The 20,666-nt window shown below is 47.6% G+C and overlaps 1 protein-coding gene across 4 annotated transcripts in view; it reads right to left on the reverse strand.

Annotated features, from left to right (window-relative positions):
* The window catches only part of LOC115093645 (FAST kinase domain-containing protein 1, mitochondrial-like), a 143,119-nt gene that overhangs the window by 21,588 nt on the left and 100,865 nt on the right, over nt 1-20,666 (reverse strand). For all 4 annotated transcript variants that reach the window (XM_029605687.1, XM_029605689.1, XM_029605685.1 and 1 more), the window contains 3 exons: nt 12,697-12,828; nt 12,199-12,312; nt 2,058-2,199 (listed from right to left, as the gene is read on the reverse strand). In XM_029605687.1, coding sequence (XP_029461547.1) covers nt 2,058-2,199; nt 12,199-12,312; nt 12,697-12,828 — 388 coding nt within the window. The remainder of the gene's footprint in view (nt 1-2,057; nt 2,200-12,198; nt 12,313-12,696; nt 12,829-20,666) is intronic.

A 20,666-nucleotide genomic window follows, 5' to 3' on the forward strand; every position in this document is an offset into this window, starting at 1 on the left:
CGGCTGAGGGGGGATATGATAGAGGTCTCTAAGATCATGAGAGGTCTTGTAGATATGAATCGGTTATTTACACTTTCAGATAAGAGAAGGACCAGGGGGCATTCCATGAAATTAGCAAGTAGCACATTTAAGACTAATCAGAGAAAATTCCTTTTTCACTCAGTGCACAATTAAGCTCTGGAATTTGTTGCCAGAGGACATGGTTAGTGCAGTTAGTGTAGCTGGGTTCAAAAAAGGTTTGGATAAGTTCTTGCAGGAGAAGTTCATTAACTGCTATTAATAAAGTTTACTTAGCTAATAGCCACTGCTATTAATTGCATCAGTGCATGGAATCTTCTTGGTGTTTGGGTAATTGCCAAGTTCTTGTTACTTCTGGTTTGGCCTCTGTTGGAAACAGGATGCTGGGCTTGATAGACCCTTGCTCTGACCCAGCATGGCAATTTCTTAGGTTCTTATGTTCCCTTGAGATGGCTGCAGGCTGTAGGAGGGAAGAGAGGGAACTGGCCGTACCAGTTATCTCCTCCCTCAGCGGGTCCGGAATCTAGACAGACTCAGGGGTCTCCAAACCCTCCGCTCATCTACTCCTCTACCTGAAGGGATGGCCCCACCAGTACCTACCAACCTTCAGGAAGGGTAATCAGTCACTTAAATTCTAAACTCTTTTCTCGTTTTTCTTTTTTTTTTTCCCTTCAGACTGCAGGTCTCGCACCACCTTCCATCTGCTGGAGACAGAGAAATACTGACGGGCTGCAGGTTGCACACCAGGTTGTGTGTCAATGTCAGTGAAACTTTCTGTGTCTCCATCTGCTGGAAGGGAGGCAAAACCCAGGAGTCTGGACTGATCTGGGTATGTATGGGGAACTAACTGTACCAGCTCAGGAGCTCTGAGTAAGCAATCCAGCTTACTCTACATTGTTTGGTAGGATGCATTGCTTCTTATAAGATATCTTATAATAAAAATTAAGGCTTTGCTTTTCTCTTACTGACTGATGGTATTCAGTATTTACTAGTGCCCTCTAAACTGAACTGCAGTGGGATGCTGGTTGGAAAAAAACAAGTTCGTACATGCTCAGCAGAGATCTTCCCGGAGCTGCTACGTGACAGGGATGGGAGCCACAGTGAGGTCCCACACTCAGGGGCCATGGGAGCTGCCAGTGACCAGCAAGCCTTTCCTTGAACAGTGCACCAAACGCTCCCAACCAAGAAAAAGTAGCCACCTTAACAAACTGATTTTTTGCTTTCTTTGGGGGGTTTTTTTTTTGGGGGGGGGGGGTGGGGGGCATCCAGCTATCCTCCAACAGCCCCCTTCTCATTCCTCAGTCAGTTTGCCATTGCTACAACATCAGGACCGTGCTCCACTTTGGACGGCACACTACTGGAGCGGAACAAGAAGTCCCTTGCTGCAGTCGAAGCCCCACGCTGCAGCGAAAAGAACTTTTTGCTAAATATATTAGTCTAGGACTTAAGTAGTGCTGATCAGTCCAGTGTTCACATACACAATGCAATTTCTTTTTAATGAACTTGGTTGTAGAAAAGTCAAATAAAAATGTCTGGCTCCAGTACAAAATATCAAATTTTCTGATGACATTCAGCGACTTGTACTGTTTGTTTGAGGATATCTTAAACTATGCAATCAGCTTTAAGTTTATTCTAGAAATACATGAATTGAATGGATCGAGTTACGTTCAAAAGAGTCAAAATTGTTCAAGAAAGCACTTAAGGCTCACCTTTTTCAACTTGCTTATCATGACCTCATTTGACCATTTTTAAGAACCGGATGTATTTTTATTGCTCCGTATGCATCCTGTTATTGTGAATATTTTATGAACCCCGCCCTGAACTATGGAAGGGTGGGTAACAAATATTTTAAATAAATAAAACGCGTTAGATCCTCTCCTAGATACACTGGATGCAGGACCTTTTTCTAGGTGATGTTAGCCTCTCACCAGGGGCATTTATCAAGGAGATGAAAAATATTTTCTAGACAAACTATGCAACACAGAATAAATATGTCAATTTCATCAAGTGCAGTCAAAACCATTTAAGAGAGAACTAACCTCCGAGCGCCTGGTGGGAGACCTTTTCTCTCCACTGGCTGATTCTCAGGTCCCCAATGCACTTTTGCTAAATCAGTCAAAAGTATATTCTGGTCCAGATACAAGAGAGGCTTCTTGTTCTTATGCAGAATACATTCAAAGTCTGCAAGAAAACAGGAACATTTAGTTCCAAAAACAAAAAGCGGGAGTCATTTTCGAGTCAAAGTTATTTTAAATATGTTAATAAAACGGAAAAGGTCATAATGCCTCTATATCGCTCCATGGTGAGACCACACCTTGAATACTGTGTACAATTCTGGTCGCCGCATCTCAAAAAAGATATAATTGCAATGGAGAAGGTACAGAGAAGGGCAACCAAAATGATAAAGGGGATGGAACAGTTCCCCTATGAGGAAAGGCTGAAGAGATTAGGGCTGTTCAGCTTGGAGAAGAGACAGCTGAGGGGGGATATGATAGAGGTCTTTAAGATCATGAGAGGTCTTGAACGAGTAGATGTGACTCGGTTATTTACACTTTCGAATAATAGAAGGACTAGGGGGTATTCCATGAACTTAGCAAGTAGCACATATAAGACTAATCGGAGAAAATTCTTTTTCACTCAACGCACAATAAAGCTCTGGAATTTGTTGTCAGAGGATGTGGTTAGTGCAGTTAGTGTAGCTGGGTTCAAAAAAGGTTTGGATAAGTTCTTGGAGGAGAAGTCCATTAACGGCTATTAATCAAGTTTACTTAGGGAATAGCCACGGCTATTAATTGCATCAGTAACATGGGATCTTCTTAGTGTTTGGATAATTGCCAGATTCTTGTGGCCTGGTTTGGCCTCTGTTAGATACAGAATGCTGGGCTTGATGGACCCTTGGTCTGACCCAGCATGGCAATTTCTTATGTTCTTATGTGTGTCTCTAATTTCTTTGCAGATGATTTGTAACTTTTCAGGCAAAAAAAATGTGTGTATACTGACCCTTTACATTTGGAGACTTTTATATCAGATAATGCTACTCAACGTCATAATTCTTCTTAGCTTATTATAAATTAAGGTGACCTATTAATTAGAATTGATTTGACTCCTTTCCTCCTTATTGTGGTTTTTCTTTCCTTGATAAATTCACTTCTTTCCTTTCTCCCCCATGATTATTGGAACCAGGATTATACAGATACTGAATTCCTTTTATAAAAGTTGTATTGCCTGTTTTGAAATTATTTTTGCTGTTTACCCTGTTTGCCTTATTTTCTTTTGTAATATACTGAAAAATTAATAAAGATATAATTGAAAAAAATATGTGCGTCTCATCTTTCTTGGAGCTCACATTTTCTCTTCTAACCCACATCAATCAATTCATTCTGTGCTGGGATCCAGAGAGAGGACCTCAGGAACTGCACCGATCTAGGGCGGATCACCCGTGTGGCATCACAATACAGTTCCCAGGGACATGCTTAAGAGCGTCCCTTATTGCAACCGGGCGGGAGGACACACCGCTTTATGGTTCAAGAGTTATCTACAAAAGGTTTTCTGCTACAGTTGAAACCTTTGAGAAAAACTTGGGCTGTGCAATAGTTTCTGTTAAACTTTGCAGGCAGCTTGTGGGGAAACCTCAGTGAGAATTTGCATAAATAATAAAATTTGATGAAAAACTTAAGTACATAGTAGTATTAAACTGCATTTTTTTAAGCTTCATGCTGTTTCATTTAGCAAATATAATAGTAAAGTTGTAATAAATGTAGTTTCCCCCCCATTTTGCACCATTTTCTAACCTGCATTCCCCAGATGACAGCACTGCTCTTGCTGGCCTAGGGCTGGAGGAAACTTTCTTTCGAGACGGTCAGGTCAGTCACAGCATCAGCAGCAGTCATCCCTATCTCCTTTGAAGCAAGTGTGTGTCATGCCCGTGGCAAGCCCAAGCTCTGTCAGCTCCATCAGCCCACAGCATGCAGGGCAACAGTAAGTCAGATTCGGACCTTTAAAATATATTTGGTAGACTAGATGCAATGGGATGTTTAATGGCAATCAAACGTGCACATGTAAAGGGATGTAAGGATCCTTTGCAAGTGATGCAGGTGGCTCCACAGACACTTAGCTTTGAGGTCAGAGGGAAGGTGGAGGTATTGGTCAGACACTCCCCAATGGAAGGGGGTCTAAGGGTTTGGTAGGTTAAATATAGCTGAGGAGCTCAGATGTTTTTGGTTCTCTCCGGGATAGGAGCTAGTGCTCGGAGTCCCTGGATTCCCCGAGGGGGAGTAAATGCATGGAGCAGCTGCAAGCGTGTTTAAGCTGGATTCTGGTTAAGATTCCTATTGAGAGAAAACTTATTCCTGGTTCCTTGCTCTTTGGGGAGTCATGCTAGAGTTTGTATGTTTAAAAAGAAATGGAAACACAATTAGGAGTCATCCAAGCTCCAGGAAGTGTGTGTTTTGCAGCTTAAGACGTTCTGCACCTGGGAGAGTAGTAGCAGAGTCTTCTACCAGTGTCAATTGGAATAAAGTCTCAAGAGGAGAGTCATTAGAGTCAGGAACTCTCTGGTGTAGGGGGGATCTACCCTGTATCTCAGAGGATTTCAAAAGAAAAGGAAAAAATCATCAAGCTGAATTAGATAATAAAAGGGAAATCAGAGGTAGTCCCTGCTTGCTTATGAACTGAATATATATATATATATATATATACACACACATACACATACACACACACATATACATACATATATATATAATCTATGTCTCTCTATAATCTATATAAATATATGTATATGTGACTGGTATTTTGCTCTGGAAGTAACATAGAGGAATTAACTGGATCATTGCTCATCACATGTTTCAATAAACTTTAATTTTGAAGCAACTCAAATTGGAGTGGATGAATTTTTGTTCTTGGATGTCCAAAGAGCATCTCAAAGGCCAAAAAGCAAGTCTTCCTCCCCTGCCGGAGGAACTCAGGGAGCCCCGGTGGGTTGTATGTTAGCCCAGCAGCTCCCATATGTGCCCCCTAATCCTAACTTGAGGTAGAAATTGGATTACATACAAATCATGAAATCGGTCAATGAAGAAATTACTTACCTGATAATTTCGTTTTCCTCAGTGTAGACAGATGGACTCAGGACCAGTGGGTTATGTGCTCTTCTGCTAGCAGATGGGAGACTGAGTCAGATTTCAAAACTGACGTCATCCTAGATATACCCCTGCAGTGAGCTCAGCTCTTCAGTATTCTCTTTGAAAAGCCATTGTGGATATATATTTGCTTAAATAACTTGATTAAAACTGATTAACCTTGATTCAACTGATTTAAAAAAACTGGAGACTGCCAGTACACTCAACCAATTACACCAACACCGGACAAACTGCAGGTGTCTTGAACTAGGAGTAGGCAACAACTTACCCATATTTGCTTAATCTCGAGGTCCACTTCCCGACGTTCTCCATCTCTGGGGCAGCGGTGGGTGGAATGCTGAGTCCATCTGTCTACACTAAGGAAAACGAAATTATCAAGTAAGCAATTTCTCCATTTCCTAGTGTGTAGCCAGATGGACTCAGGACCAGTGGGATGTACAAAAGCTACTCCCAGACAGGGCGGAAGGCTGCCCGTGGCCCACTTAGTACTGCCCTTGCGAAGGCTGCGTCTTCTCGGGCCTGAACATCCAGGCGGTAGAACCTGGAGAAGTGTGTAGGGAGGACCACGTCGCCGCCTGACAGATCTCGACTGGTACAGCAGCTTGGTTTCTGCCCAAGATACTACCTGGGCCCTAATAGAATGAGCCTTAACCTGTAGGGGTAAGGGTTTTCCTGCCTCTATGTAGGCCACCTTGATTTCTTCCTTGATCCAGCGAGCTATGGCCGCCTGCGAAGCCGCTTCTCCTTGATTCTTCCCGCTGTGGAGAATGAACAAGCGATCCGTTTTGCGCACCGGTTCCGATCTTTCCAGGTATCGCACCAGAAGTCTGCCGATATTTAGATGGCAAAGATGGCCATCGGAAACCATTTTCAGTAGGAAGGAGGGGACGAAGGAGGGAAGGAGGGTTCCAGGAGTGAACCTAAGGAACGGTTCCCGACAGGATAGTGCCTGTAGTTCGGAGATGCGACGAGCTGAACCTATTGCCACCAGGAATACCGTCTTCAATGTTAAGAGGCATAGTGACAGACCGCGCGTTGGTCTGAAGGAAGCCCCCGCTAGGAAGACTAATACCAGATTGAGGTTCCATAGGGGTGGCCGAAGTTACTTAACCCCTTTTAGGAAACAGGTCAAATCCGGATGAGCTGATAGATGGATTCTGTTCACTTTGGCTCTGAAGCAGGAGAGGGCTGCTACTTGGACCTTGAGGGAGTTGAGTGACAACCTCTTCTTCATACTGTCCTGTAGGAACTCCAGAATCATGGGGGATCTTGGCCATCCGCGGGAGTATCCCGCAGTCCTCGCACCAGGCTTCAAATATTCTCCAGATCCGTATTTATGCCAGAGATGTTGAGAACTTGAGCGTGTGCGGAGCAGGGTGTCAATCACGGTTTTCAAGTAACCGTGCTTCTTCAGTCGAGTCCTCTCAAGGGCCAGACCGTAAGAGAGAATTGAGATGGATCTTCGTGAAGAATCGGGCCCTGCTGGAGAAGGTCCCTGTGTGGAGGTAGGCAGAGGGCTCCCCGCAAGGAGTCTTTGCATGTCTGCATACCATGGGCATCTTGGACAATCCGAGGCCACTAGGAGAACTAGTCCCCTGTGGTGTTCTATCTTGCGGATGACCTTGCCCAGTAGTGGTCATGGGGGGAAGGCATACAGTAAGTCTTCCTCTGGCCAGGTCTGGACGAGAGCATCGATCACTTGGGAGTGTGACTCTCGTCTGCGGCTGAAGAACCTGGGGACTTGGGCACTGAGAGAGGTGGCCAGTAGGTCCATGGCTGGGAGGCCCCAGCGATTTACTATCAGTTGGAAGGCTGTGGTCGACAGCGTTCATTCCCCCGGGTCCAGGCTCTCTCTGCTGAGGAAGTCTGCTGAGATGTTGTCTTTTCCTGCGATGTGGGAGGCTGAGATCCCTTGTAGGTTTATCTCCACCCGTGCCATGAGAGGGTCTATCTCCAGAGACACCTGCTGGCTCCTGGTTCCTCCCTGGCAGTTGATGTAGGCCACCGTTGTAGCCTTGTCAGACATTACTCAAATCGCTTTGCCTCGGAGTCTGTGGCTGAATCATAGGCACACAAGTCTGACCGCTCGAGCTTCCAGACAGTTTATATTCCATCCCACCTCTTCCTTGCTCCATTGTCCCTGGGCCGTCAGTTCCTGACAGTGGGCTCCCCACCCTCGTAGGCTCGCATCCGTGGTGAGCACGATCCAGTTCAGTGGTGACAGGCTTACTCCTCTGCTTAGGCAGTCTTCCTGTAACCACCACTGAAGCTGAGAACGTACCTCTGCTGGTAGCTGGAGGCGAATTGAGTAGTCCTGGGATAGTGGTTCCAGCATGACAGTAAGGAGCACTGACGTGGTCGCATGTGAGCCTTTGCCCATGGAACGACCTCCAGGGTTGATGCCATGAGCCTGAGGACTTGAAGACAGTCCCATATCTTGGGGCATACATTGGTCATCAATCGTCGTAATTGTTCCATCAGCTTCCTTCTCCTCGGGGGAGGGAGGAAGACTTTGTTCTGTTTGGTGTCGAAACAGGCCCCCAGGTACTCTAGAAATTAAGAGGACTGCAGACTGCTTTTGACCGTGTTCACGACCCAACCGAGAGCCTGCAGTAGGTTCTCAACTCTGCTGGTCATATGCTGGCTCTCTTATGAAAACTCTGCCCTGATCAGCCAGTCATCCAAGTAAGGATGTACCAAGATCCCATCTTTCCTCAGTGTTGCTGCCACGACCACCATAATTTTGGAAAATGTTCTGGGGGCGGTTGCTAAGCCAAAGGGTAGCGCTTGGAACTGGTAATGGTGACCCAGTATCGCAAAGTGTAGAAAATGCTGGTGATCTTGATGGACTGGAATGTGAAGGTAGGCTTCGGAGAGGTCCAGGGAGGTTAGGGACTCTCCTGGTTATACTGCCATTATTACGGAGCGAAGATTCTCCATGAGGAAGTATAGTATCCGCAGATGATGGTTGATGTTCTTGAGATCCAAGATGGGTCAGAATGATCCTTCTTTCTTGGGGACGATAAAATAGATGGAATAGCACCCTGTATTTTCTTGGGGCGTAGGAACCGGAGTTATTGCCTTCAGACTGAGTAGTCTTGTCAGAGTGGCTTCCACTGTCAGTCTCTTGGTGTGGGAGTAGCAGGGTGACATCATAAATTTGTCCCGAGGGATACTACAGAACTCCAGAGAGTAACCTTCTCGAATGATGTTTAGTACCCACTTATCCGACGTGATCTCGACCCATCTTTGATAGAAGAGGAAAAGTTGACCCCCTATTTTCTCTTCCTGTGGATGGGTCATCCCATTCTCATTGGAGAGTATGGCCGGAGCCTGTCCCTTTCTTGGTTTGTCGGTTCCGAAAGAGCTGAGACCTTCCTGAGGGATGAGGTACCTGGAACTGGCGAGGGGTGAAAGTGTTGAGAGCCTCTGCCCCTAGTTCTTCTGGGGGAGGGGCGCTGGGATTTTTTACCCCTGTCCTCTGGTAGCCGAGGCACTGGAGATTCGCCCCACTTGCTGGCTAACTTCTCCAATTCGCTTCCGAATAAGAGAGATCCTTTAAAGAGCATCCTTGTGAGATTTGCTTTAGAGGTCGCATCAGCAGACCAATTCCGCAACCATAACTGTCTTCTGGCCACCACTACCGAGGCTACTCCTCTGGCTGAGGGTACACACCAGATCTGAGCTTGCATCCATCAGAAAGGCTGCTGCAGGTTCCATCATTTCACCGGTATATGTTCCTGAGTTGTTTGCCTCTCTCAAGAGGAGCAAACAGGAACATGCCACCAGTGCGCAGCAGGAAGCAATCTGTAGTGTCATTGCTGTTGCGTCGAAGGCCTGCTTAAGGATGGATTCTAATCATCTATCCTGAGTATCCTTCAATGCAGCCCCTCCCTCAATGGGAATGGCTGTTCGCTTTGAGACGGCACAGACCATGGCGTCCATTTTTGGAAAACGCAGGTGGTTCCTTGGTCGCTGGTTCCAGAGGGTACAAGGCTTCCAAGGCCCGACCTCCTTTAAAGCTGGCCTCTGGGGCACCCACTCCAGGTCAATCAGTTCCTGGATGGCTTCCATCATTGGGAAATAGCATGAGGCCTTACGAAGGGACACCAAGATGGGGCTCTTCTTTGGTTCCGCCATAGGATCCGTGCCTGGAATACCCAGAGTCTGGGAAACAAGGGCTGGTAATTCATCCCTGTGGAAGAAGCAAAGCATGGTTCTGTATGGTTCCAGGCCTGGAGGGATTTCTCCTTCTTCCAGGGAGCAACCATCATTATCATCAGAGGTGACCGGTCCCAATCGGGAAATTCTTGGTTAGGCGAGGGATGTCTCGAGGCATCTGAGCTGGGCCGGGAGGGTCTTGTGCTTCCGGCAGGGATTGAACCCAGGTCGCAGCCGGGGCGAATTGCTCCTGAATGAAGGCTTGCAGCCCTTGGAAAAACTTTAACCAGGAGAAGGTCCCTGGGTCAATGTTAATCCCAGGGGGAGTCGGAGTAGGGGCCCCTGAGGTGCCCTCTTGTGGAGAAGCCATTTCGGAGTTGCATAGATCCGGGGTGCTATCGTATGTAGCAGCTCTGGACCCATCCTCAGAAACTGAGGGACCAGGCTTTGGTCCCCCCTGGGCTTCTTCGCAGTGATGACACAGGCGGGACTCCAGTTCAGGCAGTGCGGCTCTGATGTGGCAGGTTGTGCAAAGAGAGTGCAATCTGGGCTTCCTGGATGCCGGTGCCATTGTCTCTATGTCTAGGAACATAGAGACAATGGCACTGGCAGTGTGCGAGTAGTTATGCACAGTGTGCCCATAGTTATGCGCATGAGCACAATGCATGCGTGTAGCTATAAGCACGGCTGTGTGTGTAGTTACGCGTGCGGTAGTGCGTGCAGCTGTGCGCGCATCTACGTTGAAGGCGCACAAGTTGGGAGCATTGACCAACCAGCCTGCCCCGCGCATACCACCAGGCGAGAAGGGAAGATGGCGCCGACACCCCCACGCCTAAGATGGCGCCCCCCCCGAGGGTCTCCACGTGTTCGGACCCCCTGCACCGGACCAGGGCCTAGCCCAACCATGGCTGCTCAACCCAATCCGTGCTCCCTTTTACCTCGCCGGTGAACTTAGGAATCGGGACAGCACTCCGAGCCCCCAGAGACTGGAGACCTTAGTTTAAAGTTTGACAAAGTCCCTCATGAGAGGCTTCGAAGAAAACTAAAAAGTCATGGGATAGAAGGCGATGCCCTTACGTGGATTACAAACTGGTTAAAAGACAGGAAAAGGAGAGTAGGATTAAATGGTCAATTTTCTCAGTGAAAAGGGTAAAGAGTGGCGTGCCTCAGGGATCTGTACTTGGACCGGTGCTTTTCAATATATATATAAATGATCTGGAAAGGAATACGACAAGTGAGGTTATCAAATTTGCGGACAATACAAAGTTATTCAGAGTAGTTAAATCACAAGCGGACTGTGATACATTACAGGAGGACCTTGCAAAACTGGAAGATTGGGCATCCAAATGGCAGATGAAATTTAATGTGGACAAGCGCAAGGCATTGCACATAGGGAAAAATAACCTTTGCTGTAGTTACACCATGTTAGGTTCCATATTAGGAGCTACCACCCAGGAAAAAGATCTAAGCATCAAAGTGGATAATACTTTAAAATCATCAGCTCAGTGTGCTGCAGCAGTCAAAAAAGCAAATAGAATGTTAGGAATTATTAGGAAGGGAATGGTTAATAAAACGTAAAATGTCATAATGTTTCTGTATCGCTCCATGGTGAGACCGCACCTTGAATAATGTGTACAATTCTGGTCGCCGCATCTCAAAAAAGATATAGTTGCGAAGGAGAAGGTACAGAGAAGGGCAACCAAAATGATAAAGGGGATGGAACAGCTCCCCTATGAGGAAAGGCTGAAGAGGTTAGGACTTTTCAGCTTGGAGAAGAGACGGCTGAGGGGGGATATGATAGAGGTCTTTAAGATCATGAGAGGTCTTGAACGAGTAGATATGAATCGGTTATTTACACTTTCAGATAATAGAAAGACCAGGGGGGCATTCCATGAAGTTAGCAAGTTAAGCTAACACAGCTCTGGAATTTGTTGCCAGAGGATATGGTTAGTGCAGTTAGTGTAGCTGGGTTCAAAAAAGGTTTGGATAAGTTCTTGGAGGAGAAGTCCATTAACTGCTATTAATCAAGTTTACTTAAGGAATAGCCACTGGTATTAATTGCATCAGTAGCATGGGATCTTCTTGGTGTTTGGGTAATTGCCAGGTTTGGCTTCTGTTGGAAACAGGATGCTGGGCTTGATGGACCCTTGGTCTGACCCAGCATGGCAATTTATTATGTTCTTATGTCCTTAAAGTTTTCCTCTTACCTGGTCTTGGTGCTTACCGATCGCATGCCAGGATGGTCTCCAGCTGCGGGGGAGAGAGGGCTTTACCTTCACCACCGCGCTCTGATGTGCACCCGCTGCCTTTCAGCTGCTCTAGGGGCTAAGTCCACAACGGGGTTACCGGCTACTGGACCAAGGCTCATCTCTGAGGGATATTGAAATCACCTCAGGAATTCTCAACTGGGGGAGGGACCCTTGGGTATCACCGCAGGAGAGCAGGGCTCCTCTTCTTAAGGTAAATTTTGTCTTCTTGCTGTAATTTCCTAACACTATGCTAGTGTGTGGGATAGTGTCCGCATCTGCTAGGAGATGGAGAGACACTGAAGAGCTGAGGTTACTGCTGGGGTATATCCAGGGCGACGTCAGCTTTGAAATCCGACGGTCTCCCATCTGCTAGCAGAACAGCACATAACCCACTGGTCCTGAGTCCATCTGGCTACAAGCTAGGAAATTATGTTTTGTACTAAATAATGATCAAAGAGAGTCTGCTGAACTCTGCCAAGTGGAAATGTGTGTCCTGGACTTACCTTCCTTCCTGAAATAGGTGTCCTGAAGGGAGGGGGAAACAGTGGTTTGAGATTCCAATAAAATGTGCATATATATTACAATAAGGTTAGCCAGAAGTCAGATATCAAACAGCATTTCTCATATCTCACCTACTGCATAGTAATAAGGGGTCAGAACAGAGATTTTGACATAACTGATCCCACCCAGTATTTCTCCCAGCATTTGGTGAATCTGTTGCTGTACTGTGCTCACACACCCATTACCTATAGACACAAAAAAAGGACAGGGTCAGACATGTCAGTCAAAACAGAAGAATATCATAGGAAATTTAAAAAAAAAAAGAAAAAGAAAGAAGTGCCGACGATATGAGTGAAATGTTACAGCTTTCCCAAAGGCAATGCCAGTGAATATTAAGTCATTTGCTCTCATTATCCTCCTGCACAACTGCTTTCCATTTATGTTTAAAAAACATTAATTCAGGAAGTGTCCTAAAAAACCCACAACAGTTCTGAAAGTCATATCACACAACAGATCCAATGATACAGTTTCCTTTAGTGCTTTCTAAACACCCATTTCTCCTTTTACATCAACACTCTTTTTTATGGTGCTACAGCCTTTGTGCAGCTAATCTTTTATGTTTTACTGACCTCTGCGCTGTAACTGCTGGCAGTAACGATCATGAAACCAAGGAACCTGAAACTGTGGACACTCCAGGCACACCGCTCTGTTCAGTTCCATCAGTCGGAGTCGGATTCTCATACTCAAAGCTGCAGACAGGGCTGCATTTGAAACAAGGATGTTACAATGTCCTGCACAATAAATCTGCTATATAGTATTTCACTCACTTTATAAAGATATGCTAATGCAACCACTATGATCAAATGATCTAAACACATTGGTGGGGGGTGAAAAACCCCAAAATGCACACTTGGAACGTGGTGTAAGAACGTTTTCCCACACCTGCAAATTCAAGCATGGTCCTGCTCTCCCCGATCATCTAACAGGGGCGTTCTCAGAAGATGGCTTAAATTAAATTTTTTAGGAGAGCTGGAACCTCCAAGAGAGACGCCTACCAAATCTCTGCCAAATTCATCTATGGAGCGGGCCCCTCCCACTCCTAATACCTGTGTATGGATGGAGAGACACAACAAAGGCAATAGGTGCTTCCCATTAGTAAACAGCAATAAAGCCAATTCTAAAATCTAACAATTTCTTTTTGGTTTTCATTGCAATTCCATGAAATATGGCAGCAGATATAAATACAAAATGTCCCTCTAAGTCCACCCATGTTCCCTTCCTACCACTGTACCCTGGTACTCTCACTTCACCACTGTGAAGGATCCACACCACTTGTTCCACGCTTCCATCAAGTCCAATATGGCAGTATAGGCAAAAGCTGGTTTTCTATTTGTGTTGCCAGAATTTGTTAATTTGGTTTCAAGTAGCACCTTTCATTCAAACAGGAACTAACATAGCCTTACATCACAAAACCTCAAAAACATGTGCACTATTACCTCTGCGATGGATGCCACTTTAACTCATTTAATTGTCCTGGGGACCCTCAGCCAGTCGGGGTTGAATATGCATGAGATAGATGTTACATAGAGAGGTGTAACGCAACATCAGCAGCACTCCTAGCATCAACCGGCCTGAGATGCACAGAGGAAGCCAGGAATCGGATGCCTGCTTCCCTCCTGGCTCCACTTACCCCTGGGGTGGATCTATTCTGTGTGTTTTAATGCCACTGGCTCTGGTTTCTGATCTCAGCAGCCAATTCTGTTTATAGTATTTAAATAATATCTGACGTGTTATGGAGGCTGAAAAAGTCTGAGTATCACAGAAGGACGAGAGACTAGAAACTGAACAGTAAAAAAATGTCTTTCTTACCTGCTAATTTCCTTTCCTGTAATACCACAGATCAGTTCAGACAAATGGGTTTTGCATCCCTACCAGCAGATGGAGGCAGAGAATAAAAACTTTTTAGGCACTGCTATATAACTGAGAATGCCACCTTCAGTCCCTCGGTATTGAACTGTACCCAAGCCAAGTAGAGTGAAAACACCAAATTACCCTAACCAGGGTGAACAGAGAACTCATGGTTGGAGTCTCCCTAAACCAGAGACCCTCTTATCAAACAAATGAACCGAAAAACCATTGTCACTCTACTGATTCTGAATATGTATACACAGAAAAATTACAGACTGAGTCCATAAAGGTCTTGCGACAATAGCAGGATGGGTCTCTGGACTGACCTGTGGTATTACAGGAACGAAAATTAGCAAGTAAGAACCAATTTTCCTTTCCTGTTAATACCAGACTAGTCCAACAAGTGGATGTACCCAAGCTCCCCTATACTGGGCAGGCACCCGAAAGACCTGCTCACAACACATTCCAACCAAAAGTAGTCTTGTCCGGCGCCCTAACATCCAATCGGTAATGTTGGGTGAAAGTATAAAGGGAAGACCATGTTGCCGCCCTACAGATCTCCTGAGGAGAGACCAACTGACATTCCGCCCAGAAGGCTGCCTGCGCCCTAGTAAAATGCACCCGCAACCCTACTGGAGCCTTCTGGTTCTTACATAGATAGGCCAGGAAAAATAGCCTCCTTTAACCAGCTAGCAATCGTAGTTTTGGACGCTTTGCTTCCTTTCTTTGCCCCACCAAATAAGACAAACAAATGATCTGAATGCCGAAAGCCATTAGTGACCTTCAGATAGCGTAACAGGATCCATCTCACAACCAACAAGTGAAGCTCCCTAGTCTGTGATGTCTCCGAAGCCCAGTTCAGAAAGGCCAGAAGCTCCACCATCTAGTTAAGGTGGAAAGAGGAAATGACTTTCGACAAAAATGAGGGCACCCCATCCTCCATTATCCGCAGGAAAGGCTCCTGACAGGACAAAGCCTGCAGCTATGATATCCGCCTGGCCAAACAAATTGCCACCAGGAAGACCACTTTCAAGGTAAGATGCTTCAGGGTTTCTCTCTGCATTGGCTCAAAGAGCTCTTCACAGAGCACTCACAGAACCAAACTGAAGGTCCACGATGGGCACAACCTGAGCACTGGAGGTTTCAAATGTTTGGCCCCTTAAGAAACCGCACCACGTCTGGATGAGAGGCCAAGGCTCTCCTGTGCACCTTACTCCTGAGACAACCCAAAGCCGCCACTTGAATGTGAAGCAAATTATAAGCCAGCCCCTTAGCCAAGCCCTGTTGCAAAAATGCCAAGATGTGTGGAATACCCACTTGCAAAGGATCCAATCCTTTGCAAGTGGGTATACCAATCCTTGAACAACACACCAGGACTCAAATGCTCTCCACACCTGGACAAAAGCCATTGACGTGAACTGTCTTTTAGCCTGAAGCAAAGTTTTAATAACAGACTCCTAGTATTCTCTTCAATCGCAAACATCACCTCTCAAAAGCCAAGCCACAAGACAAGAGAGACCCCCCCCCCCTAGATCCGAAGAGACTGGGCCTTGATGCAGCAAATCTGGAAGATGAGCCAATCATAGAGGCCCGTCTACCGTGAGCCGAACCAGATTCATGAACCATGAGCGACATTGGCCACTCTGGCACTACCAGTACTACCTTGTCTGGAAGTCTCTCTATGCGCAACACATGCCCTACCAGGGGCCTTGAGGAAAGATGTATAGCAGGATCCTTGATGGCCAGGGAAGAACCAGAGGGGTAGATTTTCAGACAGCGCAAATAGGCGTACTTTTGCTGGCGCATCAGGCGCCAGCAAAAGTACGCGGGATTTTAGTAGATACGCGCGTAGCCGCGCGTATCCGCTAAAATCCTGGATCAGTGCGCGCAAGGCTATCGATTCTGTATAGCTGGCGCGCGCCGAGCCGCACAGCCTACCCCCGTTCCCTCCGAGGCCGCTCCGAAATCGGAGCGGCCTCGGAGGGAATCCTCTAACGCCCTCCCCTCACCTTCCCCTCCCTTCCTCTACCTAACCCACCCGGCCCTGTCTAAACCCCCTCCTTACCTTTGTTGGGGGATTTACGCCTCCCAGAGGGAGGCGTAAATCCCCGCGCGCCAGCGGGCCGCTAGCGCACCGGGACGCGACCTGGGGGCGGGTCCGGAAGGCGCGGCCACGCTCCCGGACCGCCCCGGGCCATAACCACGCCCCCGGGCCCGCCCCCAAAACGCTGCCGACACGCCCCCAAAACGCCGCGCGGCTCGGGCCCGCCCCCGACACGCCCCCTCGGAAAACCCTGGGACTTACGCGAGTCCCGGGGTCTGCGCGCGCCGGTAGGCCTATTGAACATAGGCGCACCGGCGCGCAGGGCCCTGCTCGCCTAAATCCGCCCGGATTTAGGCGGATTTAGGCGAGCAGGGCTCTGAAAATCCGCTCCAGAGCATTCAAGCCCTCGGTGCTGACCTCTTTCCTGAGACTGAAAATGTGAGGCACTTTGTAATTTTTCCAAGTTGCTATTAAATCCATCTATGGGTTGCCCCACCTGCTTCGAATCAGGTTGAAGGCTGCCATCGACAACTCCCATTCCCTTGGATCCAACTGTTGCCTGTCAAGATAATCCGCCTGCAGATTGTCCACTCCAGCTACATGCAAAGCCGCCATCCCTTCCAGATACTGTTCTGCTCAAACAAATAGCTCCTGGGCCTCGAGAGCTATTCCGTCTTTGTCCCGCCCTGACGATTGATATAGGCAACTGTCGTGGCATTGCCCGAGAACACTTTCACCACTCGCCCTCAAACCTGTGAGAGAAAACACAGCAGCACTCTACGCACTGATCTCATTTCTAGACAACTGAAAGCCCAGGCTGCTTCCACTCGCAACCACAGACCTTGGGCAGGCTGCCCCTGCCCCCACTCCCCCCCAACCACTGAGGATGGCATCCATAGAGACTCCCGATTCACCCCTTTCTCTAAACTGCAGTGAGAATGTCACCGGACAGACTGGATCTGGAGTCCCCCTGAAGCGGTAATGACTGCTGAAAACCCTCCTACAATGGATCCCACTGGGACAGTAAAGCTCTTTGGCCCACGGAACCACTTCCAGAGTAGAGGCCATTAAACCCAGCACTTGTAAAAATCCCAGGCTCTGAGCATCAGACTGGGACTTCAAAGGGGCGTGGGATAAACACTGTGGATCCATCAGGTCTAGAGGAAGTGTATAAAGAGGAGGCAGCAAAACACTGCATGGAGCGGCAGTAGCCACAGAGGCATTCACAGAGCGGGATGCCAGTGGCCAGTGGTTGGTGTTCCACCTTCACGGAGCGGAAGGATGGAGGTCTGCCATCTCTGGATGATTATAGTGGTGGGCAAGAGTATTATAGTGGTGGGCAAGAGTATGTATAATTAACGAAGAGTTCATAAGCTATAGGTACTACCAATTATTAGGCTTATTCAATATTTGTTGATAGATAATGTGGCTTTCAATGCATACTTCACTTTCAATACATATCCAACATAGCTCTCTGCTTCAACAGCAGGGGAGAATAAAAACTAATACTTCACGCATATCCAGCATAGCTCTCTGCTACAATGGCAGGGGAGAAGAAAAACAACCAATAAGGGCTGAATATCATGGTCTGGGTAAAACAAATAAGCATGGGTGTAGCTTGCTTATTGCGGCGGTTACTACCCCTAACTAATCAAGCTTGATATTTCACTTGGATGCAGCTCCATCACTGCTCTCTACATTAATGGTGGGTGTGAAAGGGAAATAGAACCAAAGGTTACTAGGAGCCAAGAGAAACATAAGTATGAGAAAAAAAGAAGTGTGTGGCTTGCTGGGCAGACTGGATGGGCCGATTGGTCTTCTTCTGCCGTCATTTCTATGTTTCTATGTATAACAAATGAAGCATCTGCGCCTGAAACGTCACCACTCTCCCCGGGGTTAGAAACACCTTGCCAACCTGGGTGTCGAATAGTGCTCCCAGATACTCCAGAGACTGGGTTGGTGCCAGATGATTCTTTGACAAATTTATAATCCAGTCAAGTGAGCACAACATTTTCATTATCCGGTGCATTGCCTGAGCACAATCCATCTTTGACTTTGCCAGTCATCCAGGTACGGATAAACTAGAATCCCCTCCCTTCTCAGGGCTACCACAATTACCATCACTTTCATGAACATCCGCAGCATAGTCGCTAGCCCAAATGGGAAGCCCAAAACTGAAAATACTGCCCTAACACAATGAACTGCAGAAACTTCTGATGCTCCAACCTTATGGGTATATGCAGATATGCCTCTGTCAGGTCTAAGGATGCCAGAAACTCTCCTTTCCGCACCACTATAATCATCCAGAAGTGTGGCACCTGCAGCACCGTGTTGACCTTCTGAAGATCCAGAATAGGCCTGAATGTGCCTTCTTTCTTGGGTACCACAAAATAAATGGAGTACTTGCCCTTTCCTCTCTCCACTGAAGGTACCAGTACAATCGCCTCTAGCTCTTGCAGATGGAGCAGTGTCTCTTGGTCCGCCTCCCACTTGCTTCAGGATACACAGTGGGACACCAGAAAAGCCTCTCTCAGCAGACGAGAAAATTCTAAGGTGTAACTGTTTCTTACCACCTGTAGAACCCACTGGTCTGACATGATCTTGGTCCACTCCTCAAAGAAAAGGGTTAATCTTTCCCCCACTGCTTCCATGGAAGAGTGGACTGGCCTGACTTCATTTTGAGGCCTTACTGGCTCCGGTCCCCTGACCAAAACTCTCCCTGAGAGTCCTGCAGGCACCCCGAAAGGACTGCTGCCATGCAAAGGTTTGCTTCTGCCCTGAGGCTGGCGCATCCTTGCCAGACCGAAAATGCCCCAAGTCTTGGAAACGAAAATGCATTGGAAAAGTCTTTTTGACGACTTTCTTGTCCTCAGGAAGCTTATTACCCTTAGGCTTCTCTAATTGTTTAATCAGCTGTTCCAAATCCTCTCCAAATAGCAGCTTTTCCTTAAAGGGAAGATTACACAATTGCAACTTGGACCAAACATCCACCACTCAATTGAGCAACCACAGGAGCCTGCAAGCTGCCACTGCAGAAACCATGTTCCTGGCCGAAGTGCACACCAAGTCATAAAGCGTATCTTCCACATAGGCCACCATGGCCTCCAACTGGGCTGCCTGTCTGGAATTTTCTGCTGCCGCATGCTATGCCTCCTGCGCCTTCCGCACTCAATGCAAGCAGGCCCTTTGCATCAGGCTCCCACAAATGGCCGCCTAGAGACTCAACGCTGAAACTTCAAACATCCTTTTTAATTGGATCTCCGGCTTTTGGTCCTGAACATTCTTCAGCACAGCCAAACCAATAATGGGGATGGCTATCTTCTTAGTGACCGCTGACACCACTGCATCTACCTTAGGTAGCCTCAAAAGCTCCAAGGTCTCCTCAGTCAGCAGGTACAATTTCGTAATTGCCCTGCTGACCTTCAAGCTAGCCTCTGGGGAATCCCACTCCCGCTTCACTAACTTCCTTATCTTCTTGGGCAACGGAAAGCCTCCAGTGGCTCCCAAAGTCCATCCAGGACTGGGTCCATGCCCTCACTGTCAGAGTCCTCCTGGGTAACCTTAATCACCAGCTCCTCCAGGACCTGAGGAATGAGGAGTCTCAACTCATCCTTCAGGAACAACCGGACAACCCTTGGGTCATCCCCCTCTGACATCAGAACTTCATCCAGATCTGTCTTGTCCATATCAGCCCGTGGGCTGGCATCCGGATCACTATCCATGGGATCATCCCCGGGACCATGTGCAGGGACACCCCCAGTATCTGATGGGCCCATCCAAGTCCTCCCAAGATCTGCAACCACTGTTCTCATCTCCCGAGACGCCCTCCCAGACTCAAGCAATGCAAAAGACTCTCGGATCCCTCTTTTGGAGCTACTCTAAGCCTATTTGGGGGACACTGCAACCTTCCTGCCAGGGGCCGCTTCCCCCCTGCTCTCTTCCTTGCCAAATAGGCCTTATGCAGGAGCAGAACGAAATCTGTGGAAAATTCCTCCATATCTGAGGGCTCGTCACAATACTCGTCCCCCTCAGGTTTCCCTTCACCAGCAAATTACTCATAATTATTCAGACTCACAGAAGACAGAGGAGGAGGGGAATCTCTGAGTTTTCCAGCAGTTGTTTGCCTTCTGCCATGTGCCTCCTTAGAAACCGAGGTGCTTGCAGCATCCCGCCACCCCCCCCCCCCCCCCCAACAAGGAGTTTCTGGCACCAGGCCTGTTGACCGCGTGACTCTGCTTCACTAGAGCTTCCCTCCCCTGTGCAACACAAGCTGTGCACAGCGCTGCCAAATTGAGGCATCTCCGACATGATCTGCAGACCTTACAAGCTGTCCCGCGCCACAATGTCATTTCCATTGCCTCTACGTGACGAGGTTGCGCATCAGCCGCACTGTACAGACCTGACACAATAGACCTGAGTCCTTGCCACTGAAAGCCCAGGACCTCTGATGCTACCAGACTCTGCGATCCTTCTCCCTCCTGCAAGCCACGACTCACAGGCACCACTCTACTGGTCTGCTTCCTTATTTTTTTTTTTTTAAAGGAATAGCGACCTTAAAGAGTATCCCCAGAAAAAGAAGGGCATACTTCCCTGCTCTGGCCGCTGTAGAAGGAGAGAAGGCCTCAAAGAGATCGAGGGAGGCAGGAT

Source organism: Rhinatrema bivittatum, chromosome 6 (assembly GCF_901001135.1).
Source record: "Rhinatrema bivittatum chromosome 6, aRhiBiv1.1, whole genome shotgun sequence".
Lineage (NCBI taxonomy): Eukaryota > Metazoa > Chordata > Amphibia > Gymnophiona > Rhinatrematidae > Rhinatrema > Rhinatrema bivittatum.